The following is a 15,675-nucleotide window of genomic DNA, read 5'->3' on the forward strand; positions in this document are numbered from 1 at the left end:
CCCACCCCCGCCGCGGCCCCCTCGCCCGCTGCTGCTGCCGCCGGGGCTGGCGGAGGCGGCCAGCTGCGGCCCCGGGGGCGCCCCCTTCTCTCCGCTGCGGCCGAGGCGGCTCGCAGGCTTCGCAGCGGCCGCGGCCTAGGGCAGCCGGGGCGGCGCTCCGCTGCGGTGCGGGAAGGCGCGGGATGCGGAGCGGCGGCGCCGCCGGCGGGGCCTCCGCCCGCCGCCACTGAGGCCCGTGGCCGCCGCGGATGCGGCCTCGCCCCGCGCGGCGGCCCAGGCGGCGCCTCGGCCAGGCCCCCCCCGACCTGCGCCCGCGCGGAGGGCAGGAGCCGCCGCCGCGCCCCGCGTAGCCCCGGCCCAGGCCCCCGACTGCCCGGCGCCGGGCCCTCCGCCCCGGCCTGCCCCGGCCTCTCCTCCCCCGGGTGAAAGAGGAGGGATGTCCGCTGCCGCCTCCGCTGAAATGATTGAAACCCCACCGGTCCTCAACTTCGAAGAAATCGACTACAAAGAGATCGAGGTGGAAGAGGTGAGTGAGGGCCCCGCCGGCGGGCGGCCTCCCAGCGCACGCCCCCCGCCCCGGGCACGGGCCGCAGGGGCGGCCTGGCCCTCACCGGCCCCCGGGCGCGGAAGGGGCGGCGGCGGCTGGCTCCGGCGTACCTGCCCGGGGCTCCGCGCCGCTGCGGATGCTGCAGCGGGTGGCACCGGCGAACAAAGGCGGTGTGGCTGGGAGCGGAGGGGCCAGCGTGCTGCTGCCAGCCCTGGTGCTGCCTGCTGCGCCGTGGGGTTTTGTTTAAGCGGGATAGATTTATCCAGGACTTTCGTTGTAAAGCTTTCAGCGCCGGTTATGCCGCCCGCTTAAGTATGGGTGTCAAACAGTTGTCAAACGCCGTGACGAGAGGGAAGTGTAAATTCTGATGTTTCTTTCGGATCTTTCTGCATGCCCCGGCTTCCTTCTTCAGCCATCTAACTGAACCACGGCATATATAATCATTGTACCGGTGTTAATTATTCACTAAATTTACAGCTCTGTTAGCTGTAAGGACGTACTGATCTTTTTTTATATTTTTTTTTCTGAATATAGGCTAGTGATGTTGCACTTGAGGGTCTGTAACGTTGCATTTGCGACCTGTGCGTGTTACCCAGGAAGTGCCGTGCAGTTACCGTGTAACAGTTGGAAGCAAGTATTTCTTCCTCTGTAGAAAGTTTCATATCAAAGTTATTGCCTTAAATTCTTTGGGGATGGAATGGGACAGATAAAGTATAGAATTTCATACATACCTTTTAATCTGTTTGGATTTCCTGTGAAAGTAGGATGGGTGTGATCTAGGATAGCTTACATACTTTGCTAAAGGGGTCGGTAGTGTGTATATATCACAACGTTTAACTCTCAGGATCACACAAAAGTATTGCTTGTGTTGAACATTTTTTTTCTTCTTCCCACGCTAAGTTCTGTACAGGAATTAAGGTACATCATGCAGATCTATACCGAATTTGATGAGGCCAGCTTGTAGGGTCTGGACCTAACAGACATCCAAAACTGCTGAAACAGTCTTTGTGCTTTTATTGGTAGATTGTCTTTCTCTTTCAGTAATAATTACCCTCTTTTTAAGAAATAATTTATGTGGAAACAAATTTAATTTTGTGTAGTAGCCTTTATAAGTATGCCAACCAGCATCTTATGCTTTTAAAGTGGTTTGTTAGATACTGGTTTGTTCGTAGTCATTAAGCTGGGCTCATGTAGCCTGGGAGAGTTCATAGAACATAAAATCTGTAATAATCCATAGAACACCAGGACACTTTCTGCTCTATTCAGGTAGTGTTGTGGCAACTTTGGCTTTCACCAGAGCAGACAGTGGAAATTACCAGAAGGCAGTGTCTTCCAAAAGATTGCCTTTTCCGCTTTCTATGAATATGGCAATCATGAAGATTATTGACTGTGTACGTCTAATCATTCCTCTTGCCTTCATGTATCTAGCTGTTCTGAAGTGAGAAAATTTAATGTATTTGGGAACTGAAAGTATTTTTGTATTTGATAATACGCTGACAGGGATCCAATCATACGCTATGGGGAGAAATGGCTTTTCTCACCTGAAGAAGATTGCAATAAAGTTGATAGCAATTTATCCATCATAAAAAGGTGCCCATTGAAGGCTCATAGAAGTGAGTGGCACATCTAATATGGTAGACATAGCACTTTGAATCAATAAAATGCTATACAGATCTTGAATCCTCATGACACCCTTGGGAAGGCTGTTAGCAAGGATTATCTTGCTGTATTACATGCAGGAAATGTGGAGCTACGTAGTGTGTAATTGGTTTAACTAGAATTTATTGTTCTAAGGTTTAGTTTTCAGAACACGCCTGTGTCCTGCATACCTGCCTAGCACTCAGAGACAGGACTATATGCACAAAAATCTATGTAGAGACGATGCCTAAGCAGTAACTTGTGCTTTATTTATGTGGTTGTTGCATTATCCTCAAAGCAGTATCTCTGTTGGAGATGACAAAACTCCTGTGGTGTAAGCCGGGGAGCTCTGACAAAGTGTTCTCTCCATGAGAAAATCTGGTGGTGGCTGCTGTGGCATTTTGAGTTATACTCAGTGTACCTGTCCTACCAGAAATTCTTATGGGCAATGGAGATACCATAGCACTGAGCTCTGTCTCAACATCACTGCAGAGATGGAGAAATAAGATCTACTTTATGATAAAGCAGGTGTATTAGGGACCGTACTTAGACCTTGCTTTTGTCAGCTGTGGGTGTTGACCTCTTACTCATGATGCAGTTTCAGCACGGTCAACTTTGGAGCCATAGCAAAACTGATGTCGTTACTGAGGATTTTCTGTTCTCTCACTTCAGGCTCAGAAGTTTCCAAGGATTCTGAAATGGATGTAAGGACTCAAAATGGCCAGATTTTAATATGTTTGGCAGACTTCTGATGTTTCAAAATGGAGTGTCAACAGATCTACACTGGGAACTCAAATGAATGCTTGTATAATCATAGCTTTGCTGTTGTATTATCAAGGCTGTCTTGTCAGCAGATAGCAGTCCCACTCTGCCACTGGTATATTAATAGATATTGAAGTTCTGGAATACTTGTGAGCCGTGAGTCCTTACTAATAAATGTGAGATCTATAAGTGCGCTTTCATTTAGGTTTGGCTGAACTCTACCTGATAACGTCAAGAATATATCATATTTTGTTTTAGCTTCCATGTGCGTAACTATTCTGTAGTGTTACATCCCACCAGTCAAACATGTCTCCAGCTTCAAGCTGTCTTTTCATTATTTAAAGTGCTTAGTTTGAAGTAAAATATAGAGGTGATTATTATGGATGAGTTGGAGTCAAATCAAAATTGATGTGGCACAGTGGGAGCATCTTCAAAATGAGAGGGGGAAAAACAACATAAACTTGGATTCAATAGAGATGTTCCCTGCTTTACCATGTGGGTTTTTTTGACTGTGAGAATGTCCTCTCTTAAGTTTTCAGATATTATATAGATGAAACATTAGAAACTGAATAAATAAAATGACAGAATACATCTGAAAACTTAATGTAACTGAAATAAAGTTAACATTAAAAAGCCTAATAGCCCTATCTTAAAATCTCGTATTTAAATCTAGCCTAAATACTGCTGCTGCTGCTTCCCAGAGGAGCTTTCATGTGTGAGCAGTGAACAGACTGGTTTTGAGTTGTTCGGGCAGCCTGCTCCCTGCCACTCTTTCCTGAAAATCCCACAGCCCTTCCTCCATCATGTAACTTAATAACAGTCCCATACATGACCAAAACTCGGATCTTTTCAGCACATGGTGTGTGTAGCATGCCTTGGATTGTACAGCGAAAAGATGCATGTCTAGTCATGTGTTCTGTGGCCCTGCCTGGTCACTGTCCGATGTAGCCAGGTTGAAAGCCATTGCCATATTTGCGTAGTTACAAGTCACTTTTCAACAGTCTGAAAGTGTAAATTATTTGGAAATTGTTGTTTAACGCTCTGCTGGTATACTGTAGTACACACTGAAGTTTATTTTCAACAATCTAATTTGAGCGACAGTGGTTAATTCTTAGGGATTTAGGGTAATTTTTCTTTAAGATGAACAGGTAAAATTTCTAAATACTTATTTTAGAAAACCTATATAGGTGACAGCAACTAATGAGATGCAATTTATGGCATGTTCACCTAGCTTAGACATTTTAGAAACAGTTGAGTAATTTCATTAACTGTCTGAGAAGTGTGCTGAGAACTGCACGTGTTCCTTGTAATTACGGAGCAGAGCAGTTCAGAGACAAGAGAATGAGGAATACAGGGAGACAAGGGGTTTTGCTGCCCTTTATAGTAGGTTACCTTTTTAAAAGTTAATGAGATGCAAGTGACTGATTATGTCCCATTACACTACAAGGTAAAGTGGATTTGCTTAAGCTGCTGCTAAACATGGAGTAGTTACTACCTCTGTTGTTTTTATGTCCTGGGGGATTGTGTCCTGCAAAATTGGAAGAAGTTTGGACGAGGGCTGCAGGTGTGATTTGAGATCTGAAAAATATTCTTGATGTCTGACGTGAGTATGGAAGGCTTGGTTCTCAGGAGCCAAGGGTAGTAGCTAGGAATCTGTTTGAAGACAGTTGCATCTACAGTCTCTGAGCCTTTTTCAGAAATTAAGACTTCAAGGTGCAAAGATGGGGATCTAGAAAGGCAAAAAAGTTAGTACATGGTGAAAACATATGCCAGAATTTTCTGTGGTTTTACTCTAAATACATTTCTGATTTAATTCAAATCACTACTTAAATTTACTATAGTTATACCAGTGCAAGATTCTCTTCATTCATCTACATAAGAAAATAGCTGAAGTGTCAGCTGAAATGTGAATTACTGGGGAAGTTACACAACACCAATTTCACATGGATGAAATTTAGTGAGCAATAAATATTAGAAGATGGCTAATAAGCTAGTTAAACTGTTAATGTAAGACTTTACACTTATTTGTACACATTCAGTGACTTAATTTGTGTCCTGTAAAATAAACTTATATTTTACTTACATTTTACTCTCATAAAGAATGCATGGCAAAGAAACCTCACAGGCTTTTCTGTTCCAGTGATGAAAGCAGGATTTGTATTTGTGAAATAATAATAAATTTCCATGTCTAATGCAGCAGCTAAGGTCACAACTGAGTGACAGTGTAACTGCTATCAGAAACTGGGGAGGAGGCCTTTCCCTAAGAAAAAAATTAAAGCAGAAGAAGCTTCACATATCCCTTATTTACCCCACCCAGTGGATTCTAGCACTATTTTACTGACTGCAGAATGATTATTTGTTTTTTAAAGACCAGTAATTTTAGACTGCACCAGCCCAGCCGGCCCAACTCATGTTGGATTCCTTCACCCTTAGTGCCTCATGACCCAACATTTTCTGTCTAAAACTTGAATCTCCTGTCTGGGCTGCTGTAACAGAACAAATTGATTCATACTAGAACATAAGACAAGTGTTTTGTTAATGTTTTTAGATTACTGGTAATTAAAATGAATTCAGTTGTTGAGACACGTGTAAAAGACTATCAGTGTGTAAAAAGCTGGAATGAAAGTATAAGCTGATAAACTGTTATCTTTGCTTGAGATGCACGCGTTTCTTAGAATGAGTGAGCTAGCAAAACGCAAAAGAGGCTTTCTTGTGTGTTTAGAGCAAAAGAATAGTATCTGGAAACACCCGTAATTTTAGGAACATACATGATAGTACTTTGATTCTCCATAAACATGTTCTGAAAAAGTTGAAAAGAGAATGATTTCTTACAACAGAACTAAATTCAGATAGCCGAGACACTAAATAATAACTGTATAGTGTTGTGCAGCTCTAACAGGTGATGTCTTAAAAATGGACATAGTTTGTGGCAAGCAGAAGTTATGGGTATTTATTAGGAATATTAGTTGATTTTTAATAACTAAATATTTTTGTCATCAATAAATATTTTTCCTGTGGTGTTTTGCATAACTTTAAAGTTTAAACTTGGAAATTAAATCTAAACTTGGTTATTTTGTTTACTTAAAATTAGTGAGATCGCTTATGGGCATTGGGGGATGTGTGTTTGTGGTTTTTTGATTCATGGTTTTTTCGTTGCTATATGAATCCCAGAAAGGGAAAGCAACATTTAAAATTGGGTTGAGCACTGGTACAAATAAACTTAACCAGTCAAAGAATATAGCTGTAAGAATTGGCAGATCTAAACTCCTTCCTAAAAGTGCTGCCAGGGTATTGGCCACAGTCATTTGTGGCATGGGGCCAATTTGCTTCAACCTGCTTAATAAAGCATAGCACACAGAGGAACCAAAGTTGGAATTTGAGGCTGGTTGAATGAATGGTAGAACATGTAGGCATATATTTTTAGGGGCTGTAAACTGTTCATGGCTTCTTTTGGCATTTTTTCTTTTTTATATATATGCTTTCCATATGTCTTACAGGCAGATGTGTGAAAAACTGCGAATAACTAGTATGGTTTACTGGTACTGCTGGAACTGTGGAAGACGGAAAGAATAGAAGGAGCTAAATTTAAAAATTTGTTTCTGTTTTTGCAGAGCACTGTAGAACACCACCACCACTCCCCAACATCTTGCATTGTGTCTGAAGCTTTAGAGATCCAAAAGTCCATTTTGCATAAACCTTTCATCTGTAAATATACCAGTGACCAAAGGGACATAGATATTAAAGACAATTTAGAGGCTGCTGGCTGTTTGGAAGCATGAGTTTTGTTGGCTTTGTGTTGTGGTGTTTGTTTTTTTTTTTAATAACTGCTAGTCTTGCATCCCAAAATCATAAAAAAACGTGTCATGTAGGTACTGCAACTTATGAAGGCAATTCTCCAAAGAATACTATATCTGCTAACCAGGGAGCTATTATATTTTATTGCTTATATATCTTACATATCCAGCAAGGTTTTTTTAGAAAGAAAAGCACAAAGTATTCAGCATGCAGAGCTAACTAACATTGAAAGTTCATGGATAGAGATGAACATTTTGCATGTTTATACTTTTGAGTGAATAGAAAACCTGTGTGGTTTACGCAAAGTTGAAATTGATTCTTCCAGAGTTTTGACATTTGATAGGGGAATAGGGTGCATCTGAATAAACAGAGATGCATTTTTCTTGTTTTACTGAGCCTGGGGAGGGGAGTATTGGTCACATCCCTTAGGACAAAATACATCCTTAAAGTCTTAACATAACAGCCTCTATTTCCCACATGATTTCTAGTCTACATTCTTACCAGTCAGTATAGTCTCCATACTTACAAGTCAATATCATGTATCTTTGTTTATGTACAGCATTTGATACTATTTGTACACAGAGGCAGAAGTAATGTTTGTTCCAGGGCTCTTGTGTGGTTCATATTCTTTAAATAAGACTCTAAAGACATTATCTGGAAAACATGCAAACGTCACTCTCTTTCGCCATGTCATTTTGTCACATGGCAAAACATAACCTTTTACTGGTATGAATTTTATAGGGAGAAGAATAAATCTGTATAAACTTTTCAATTTTTAAAGTTCTTTAAGCATTTCTGTCAGCATAAAATGTGTCTGTGTCAGATACTAACCAAATGGTTCTTGACAAACTTAATTCTATTCTGTAGAAAAGCAGAAGCACTGGTGTTCTATTTCTAAATGTGTCATCTGCCCTATATTTTCCTTTTTTTCTTATAGAAGATATTTAGAGGGCCAAAATTATTTACGAAAAGAATGTGTTTATTTTTAGATCATTTTCCAAACATACACGGTGTTACAGGTCAACTGCTGTTTATTGATTTGTTGTGTCAATAGTTCCATTAACTGTGCTTCATATAATTCAGAATATGCACTACTGCCCAAACATATGGTGTGGCACCAGCAGCAGGGGACAAGAAGGAATGAGCGTGAAGAAACTATAAAGTTCAGGCAGAGCCTCCGTCCTGTGCTATTAAGTTACTTAGTTCCAGCACACGGTGTTGAAGGAAACTACGCAGTGTTTAAACCATTCTGACAAAATCTAAGACTTACTCCTTTAAAGAATAATTTAAGTGAAAATTCGAAGGAAGAAAATGAAATATAAGTGGAATCCACCACAAGCTGCAGTCTGTTGATTATAAGGGATGTTTTTACAGTGACTAAGATACTTTTTCCAGATTAAATTGGAAAGACATAGTGGGCTTTCACATATGGTAAACTTCAAGATTGTATCAGATCCGTCATTGCTTCTGACTGTTGCTTCTCTCATATGCTGTCCAAGAGGCTGAGCTGCTTTAACGGAGGATCAGCTCTTCTCTGTTTTCCCTGTATCCTAGGTAAATATTCAGTGCATTTGTGTCCTCTTCTCAAGTTCAACCCTCTGTCTAAGCAGGCACCATGTCACTGATAAATTGTTATGAAACCTCGACTGAGTAGTCATTTATCAGACTCTTTTTACCAACCATAAAATTTTTGTATCTGATGGTCTTTCACAGCTTTCTGTTACATAATTAAGATTTAGATTACATAGTAAAATTTTCCTCATGGTGCCTCACACTGATTTTATTTTTTTTTCCTTTCTCTGCCCTCTCATCATCAGAACTTCATAAAGTGCTTCTTATTCTTGGAATTTATTCCACTTTTCAACTTCAGCCCAAGTTTTGTGACGTTTATGGAATGATGTAAACCATCACATTGGGCAGTGTACTCATTTATCTTAAGTTTCTTCATTGTATAGAGAAGTTATTTAAAAATACACCCAAACTGAAAAATAGTGGTTTCTTTAGTATATGAACTGGAAATACATGTACCAATTCTTGATATTAACTTGCTTATAGCCGTGGGTTTATTTTCAGGGGAACAATATGCAATTGTATTGGCTTACAGGCTAAATTTGACCATGTGGAATCAAATGCAAGAGGTACTTGGACTTTCTCGTTTTAGTTATACATGTAATTTTATTTTTTACATACATAAGAAAAATAAATGCATTTAATATATAAAAATATGTAGCATATATTACATAGTCATAATGTTAAAATGATACCTGTAATACATATGCCCATATTTACAAATATATTATATACAAGTTTTTTCAGCAAGGAAAGATACAACTAGCCAAAAAGCAAGCCTGATCCATCACAAACTTTTCTAAATGATTCAGGCTAAGTAAAAAAAGAAAAAAGGTCATATTGCTTCATTAAATTTTATCAGATGTATCAGTACCAATCTTTTAACTTGATTACATTCACTGTTTTTAAATAGCAATTTTTCTTCCACAACACTGAATTAAATGTGGCAGAGGCATAGTCAAAAACTGTGAAAGAGTATGAGAAAAGGTACGTTAGGAGAAGGAGCATCCTAAAAGGAGCTTCACCCAGCCTTGTGCTCTAAGTCCAATTGTGTCCAGCTAGGAGAAATCATTATATGCACACCTCCTTTTCCCTAAGTGGAGGGGAGAGTTCTCCCCAGTTACTTGATCAGTTTGGGTACATCCATATCATGGGGGAGCAGCAGACCTGGAACTGAATTGCTGCTGCCTGGGTTGCTCTGTGGCATCCTTGCCTTGTAACTGCCTGTCCCTTTCTTGTGCCAGTAGAAGGGGCCTACCAACCTCAAGAAATTGGGCAATTTTATTCAAAGTGTTGTTTGAGAGCAAAGAGGAAATGCCAGGGGAGGCTATTTGGGACTTTTAGGTCTTCCAGTGACTCACTGTTTCTGCTTTGTTTATATGTACTATTTTTGTAGGCTGCTTGACTATCATTCATACAGCTTGGTGTTCAAAACCTCAACTCAAAGCCAAAACAAATTCAAAGCCAAGAAAATAGTTGGTGTCTGTTATGTCAAGAGAGGAGTCAAGACCCCTATGCTGTAGCTGGGGGAGGAGTTTACAGTCAAGGTCTCTTTGTACACTGGATGGGCGGAATGAGGCATGTTCTCTGGATCTGCTGTGGGTATCTTGTGGTAGACTCAGTCTATGAACCACTGTTGTGGAGGGTAAAGGTGAGAAGCTAGGGACTCCTGGAAGGCTAAGTGCGTGCTGTAATGTAAAAGAAGAAAATACTTCTTTGTGTTAAGGAAGATAGAAGGGGAGAATGCTGTTGATCACCATTGCCTGGCGTCCGTCTCTTATATCCATATGTAACCTAAATTCTGCCACAATAAGCTGCTGTGATAATCACATTTATAAATGTTTCCACTCCGCCCTCTCCTTACTCCTCTTCCCTATCCTTTTCTTCTCATTCACCTTCCAAGAAGTGTTTATTCTGCTCCTCAGAACACATATGATAACTACTTGAAATCAAGGACTAGGAACATGAGCACAGAACGCTGTTAAAACCAATGGTGCAGAAAGGCTGCTAGGGGCAAATACAGAGTCCCGAGACCCGCCCCGCTAGGCGCATCCTTCTCCTCTGCCTTGCCTTGCGTTTTGTGGAGTTGGAGGAGCTCCTATCCCTTAGCTGCTTCTGTGCCTTCTGTTTCCTCGTCCTCACTACTTTTCTTTTGAGCATATGCGTAACAACTTGCCAGTCTGTGCTTTCCTGTAGCACCTAGAGTCACTGTTTTGGTGACACTCTGCTTTCAACTTTACATTGCATATGCACGTTTTGTTGTTATTTCTGTATGTTGCCATTTTCCCCCTGAAGAACGCAATAAAAAGAAGTGAAACTTCTGTTTACCATAGTTTATAACTCGCCAGTAACTGAAAGTGACCACCTAGGAAAAGGACACTTCTCTCTCCTGCTTTCCTTTTTTGTGCTTGGTTTCAAAGAATGTAGTATGCAGAAGCTGCTATTACTGCTTCTGTGAAGTTACGGTGAAGAGTTATGGCTCTTGTCTGGTTTTGTATATTTTTAGGCAGTGTTAATTCCAAATAAACTAGAAAGATAACTTCAACAAAAATAGAGAAAGCATAGTTTATACAGATACTGTGCTTGTTTGGAGGACTCGCAGTAGAATTTACTGCCCTCACACTGTTGAGGCATCTGAGAGAAAATTAAAGGATATCCTTGAGCACACTGAACACCTCATCCCGACTTCATCGTAGGCCTGTGTAGTTGTTTGCACATGTGTTTAAATTTCAGAAGTTTACATTCCTGTTGCTAGCAAGAATAAATGAATACAGTAGATATAGATCTGACCAGTGAAATTATATCTAAAAATAAATTTGCCATCGTTGCCCTGATTTTCTTCTGAGCAAATCTTGTTTGAAATAATTAAAATCATATATTTCTGAAATACCGTTACTGCATGTTAATAATAAAATGTTTTGTATGTGTCTTTTGCATTCTGTTCTTCTGTAAAGGATCTCCGGAAGAAGCTTAGCTAAGCACCATTTATGCTGTGACAGCATAATATTAGATTGCTGCTGCAAAACTCAATTCTGTGTGTCTTCAGTTTTCTACATTAAATTTCTTTTTCTGTTTGTGAAATCCTGTACAGCAAATGGAACCATTTCAAGTTTTAATTCAAGTGTTTGATATTTTATTCTAGGTTGTTGGAAGAGGAGCCTTTGGTGTGGTCTGCAAGGCAAAATGGCGAGCTAAAGATGTAGCTATTAAACAAATAGAAAGTGAATCTGAAAGAAAAGCCTTCATTGTAGAGGTACAGTACGTTTGTTGGAAAATACGTGGTTTGGTAGAGCTTATTTTCTTAAACTCATGGGTGCATTTAGTGTACTAAAAGCTGTGTCTGTATTACAAGGTAAATGCAGCCAGTACGGTACAGGCCTAGACCCTTTTACTTGCCGAACAGGACACCTGTCAGAGCACACTGCAGCTCCTTTAGTTCTCTTCCCGTAGAAACTGGAAGGCAAGGGGGCAGAGAGGGGGGCAGGCAGGTAGGGAAATGCCACTTCCTAGATTCTGTCCCGTTGTGGAGTCAGGGTGCAGTTGAAACACCCGAAGAGCTGGTTAGTGCTTCCAGGGGCTACAGTGTAGGTTCTTTGTACAGTCAGGTCCACACTTGAAACTGTTTCTTACTTTTTTCAGCAGTTCTAATAATTTCTTTTTTTTTTTCTTACGTGTAAGTTTATTAGTACATGTAACTCATTTAAGGGTAATCACTCTTTCTATTCAATGTCTTACTTCAGAAAGACCTTGAGCAGTTCAGATACACTGATAAACTTCCCAAGATACATAACATATTCTAGACTCAGAAGTACCCAAGTAATTTAAATGAGATGTATCGTGACATGCTGCTTAGTAGATAAACAAAACATGATAAAAATAAATACTTTAAATTGGAACTAAAAAGGTAATACACTGTAGGGTTAAAGGAAGCATATTTGTAGTAGGCCTCTGTGTGTAAATATTTATATGTTTTTCATTACCATGGAAAGTTTTTAGTGTTGTTAGTCTGGATCTGACTTAATATTGAGTAGACCTGATCAGCATTTTTTTGTTGTTCAAAACAGAACTGAGATAATCCCAGAAATACTTCTGTAATTACTGGGATTCAGGAAACCCTACACAGTGCAAGCATCGGTTGTAATATTTCATTCTGTTTTTTTACAATATCTGAAACATACATAAAAAATAATATTCACTCCCTAGATGATGAATAGCATAAGCTGCCTCAGAAGTCTGTATAAATTGGGGAAAAAAATCCTTTTCCCTTTCCTCCTACTACCCACTGGTAAAGAAGAATTCAGTGCAAAATAGTCTGATTGTCAATACAAGCAGCAGTAGGTTCTTGGAACTGTGTCACATTAATATTAAACTGGCTGGCTTATTTTATAGGATTGTGGGGTTGGGGTGGTTTTTTAAACAGTAATTATATTGTGAATAAAGCCAGTATTATTCGGATTTTATATGTAGCCAGACAATCAGTATTCCAAAACGGGAGGCTCCAGGAAGAGCACCAAACCTGTAGAGGTTGCACAGTACTTATGACTTGAGTGATTTTACTACACCATGAAAAAAATACTTTCTTTAGATTTGATTTCTTCAAGATTTCTTTTAAAACACAGTTCCAGTTAGACACAAACCTAATTACATAAATTAAAATGCCAACAGGGACGTCAGTCTTGTAATTCCTAAAATCACCGTCTAGGGTCATGCAGACATACAAAACTGTGATTGCTGTTGTGGTGTATGAATTATACATGTGAAAATAAAGCATTGGCCTTTTTCGCCCATGGTTTGAAATGAAGTGTGATTTGTATTGCAGCTTCGACAACTGTCACGAGTAAACCATCCCAATATTGTCAAGTTATATGGAGCCTGTCTAAACCCAGTAAGTCATAGCTTTGTCAGTGTGACAAAAGGTGACTAGCTTAACATTTTCAAGCATCAATGCATAAAATGTGTTTTGTACACAAAAGCATATATTTTACATAAATTTTGTATGGTTTAGCCATAATAAGGAAATACATAGATATGTAGGTTGGTTGATATTTTCAGGTTTTTGGTTTTTCTTTCCCCTGCTATGAGAAATAAATTCTTTCAAGAAAAACCCAAAGTTGTTTCTAAACACAGGTTGCACTTCAGTTTGTCAGAATGGCACCTGGTGTATTACACTTGTAGTGTCATTCGCATCTACAGCCCTATTAATTGCAAATTAGCAATGTGAAAAGAAAATACATTAGCAACACATGAATCATAGCCTGTAAATCAGTTCCTATTCTCAGATATGCAGCTTTCAGGATTTGCTTGTTTTCTGCCACAGCTGCAAACAGTCCCACAAATTCTCAAAGCAAGTACTGTGACAGGACGGATGTATCCTTAGCTAGTTCTAGTATAGGCTATTTAATTGATTAAAGTAATGCTGCATCCCATTTTTTCTTGGTACTAGTGAAATTTTTTAGACATGGTGTTTAAAATCTTTTTGTAAGCCACTATAAGCAAATGAATTGCAGTTTGAAGACGGTGTTTGCTTTTCAAGACTGAGAGGGAGGGAGGCCATTCTCTTCTTTCCTAACTTACAGTGGGAACTAAGTATAAAACTGATTTCTGTTTGCTATATGTAAATACATACCATTCAGACTGACCCTTTGATAAATTTTCCATTAGCTTAGGTATGGAGACTTTGCAGTTCATCTCAATGAACTTTACATTTACAAAAACTGTTTTCCACCCCTGCATTTAAAACATTCCTATTTTTTTGTCCCCTCCCTGCCCCCAAAGGTGTGTCTTGTTATGGAGTATGCTGAAGGAGGTTCTCTATACAATGGTGAGTATCATTTCAACATAGTGTCTTCCTGGAGCTGAAGTACTAGTGTTAGGGCAAACACAATGTAAAATATAAAGTTGCTTCACACATATGTCTCCACCCTTGGAGATACTCAGAAGCCATCTGGACACAATCCTGGGCAACTGGCTGTAGGTGGCCTGCTTAACCCTGCTCAGGGGACCTCCAGAGGTCCCTTCTAACCCTAGCCATTCTGCGGTTCTTTAAAATTTTTAATGTAATTTTAAGGAGAAAGGAGTGTGCTTTTAAAACCCACTTTTTAAGTCCTCTGGTTTGTTTCTTGATACCAGTTTGTTCTGTTTTATACCAGCCATTTAAGGTTTTCCAGTGGAACAGATTCCTTTATAACTTGTAAATTCCCTGAGCATTTGTTTAACATACTTTACCAGGGATAGCCAAGAACACGCAACATCTTTCATATTGAATTTCAACATCAAAAATTATGAAAAACATACTAAAAAGGGGAAATATTTTGACATTTCCATTATTTAACAGTCTGCAGAAGGGTGTTTTCAGTTGGAGTAATGAGGCATTGATAATTACTTAGATGGAGCTTCTGACTGGTATGTTGTTAACTCCATTGTATCTGTTGTAATATGCAATAAAGTTCTTTTTAGTTTGTGCCTTTGTTTTGCAGTGCTGCATGGTGCTGAACCTCTGCCTCATTATACTGCTGCACATGCCATGAGTTGGTGTTTACAGTGTTCCCAAGGAGTGGCTTATCTCCACAGCATGAAACCAAAGGCTCTAATTCACAGAGACCTGAAACCACCAAAGTAGGCTTGTGGCTCATACGTTGTATTTTCTCACAATTGGAATTTAAGATAATTTATAATGACTTATTTGCATTTGAAAGAAATAGCTTTAATTGCTACTGACATTATTGGATGTAGTGTATTCTGAATGAAAGCTGTGTGTTTGAAACTTCAGTTACAGAATGACGGTGCAAGGTGCAGGATACGAACTGTACTCGTTTACTTTCTGTTAAACTGGAAAAACATCCTGCTCCTGCCCTGTATCATGGAAGAGGATTTGGATAGGGATAGGGCTTCTAATCAGAGGCATTTACAATGCCCCAATTTTACAATGAGTTGTGGTGTTCAATGAACATGGGGTGGGAGGTTGGGGGTTGGGGTGTTTGGTTGCTTGGTTTTAACATCATATTTAATCCGATAAAATAGAACTCTTCTGCAAATGGCCATCTTCCTCTATGCCCTCCTTCTGCTTGTTCCACTACCCCTGCCAGAATCTCCCATCACTGTCCACTGAAACAAAGACATTTTCTACCCAGTCAGTTTGTTGATCTGACTCATTTTACAGCTTCAGATCTGGCTCCACAGATTAGGTGGAAACAGAGATTTGGGGATCATCAGGATCATTCCCTTTTGATGGTAGCCTGCCATTACTACAAGATAAAATTATAATTTGAAGCCACGCTTTAATTTTTTCTTGTATCCTCAGTTTTGATTTAGAGAGCTGTTAACATGTAACTTCAAGTGCTTTCATTTGAATAAATAGCTAAATT

General features: G+C 39.7%; 1 protein-coding gene across 8 annotated transcripts in view; it reads left to right on the plus strand.

Annotated features, from left to right (window-relative positions):
• Positions 1–320: 320 nt before the first annotated feature.
• Positions 321–15,675, plus strand: part of MAP3K7 (mitogen-activated protein kinase kinase kinase 7) — a 47,763-nt gene continuing 32,408 nt past the window's right edge. For 7 of the 8 annotated variants that reach the window (XM_040597492.1, XM_040597496.1, XM_040597493.1 and 4 more), the window contains exons 1-5: positions 321–526; positions 11,454–11,564; positions 13,131–13,196; positions 14,087–14,132; positions 14,788–14,926. In XM_040597492.1, coding sequence (XP_040453426.1) covers positions 437–526; positions 11,454–11,564; positions 13,131–13,196; positions 14,087–14,132; positions 14,788–14,926 — 452 coding nt within the window. In that variant the 5' untranslated portion in view covers positions 321–436. Of the gene's footprint in view, positions 527–11,453; positions 11,565–13,128; positions 13,197–14,086; positions 14,133–14,767; positions 14,927–15,675 lie in introns of those variants that run through there. The other variant, XM_040597499.1, reaches the window with a different exon arrangement.

The sequence above is a fragment of the Falco naumanni genome, chromosome 6 (assembly GCF_017639655.2).
Source record: "Falco naumanni isolate bFalNau1 chromosome 6, bFalNau1.pat, whole genome shotgun sequence".
Lineage (NCBI taxonomy): Eukaryota > Metazoa > Chordata > Aves > Falconiformes > Falconidae > Falco > Falco naumanni.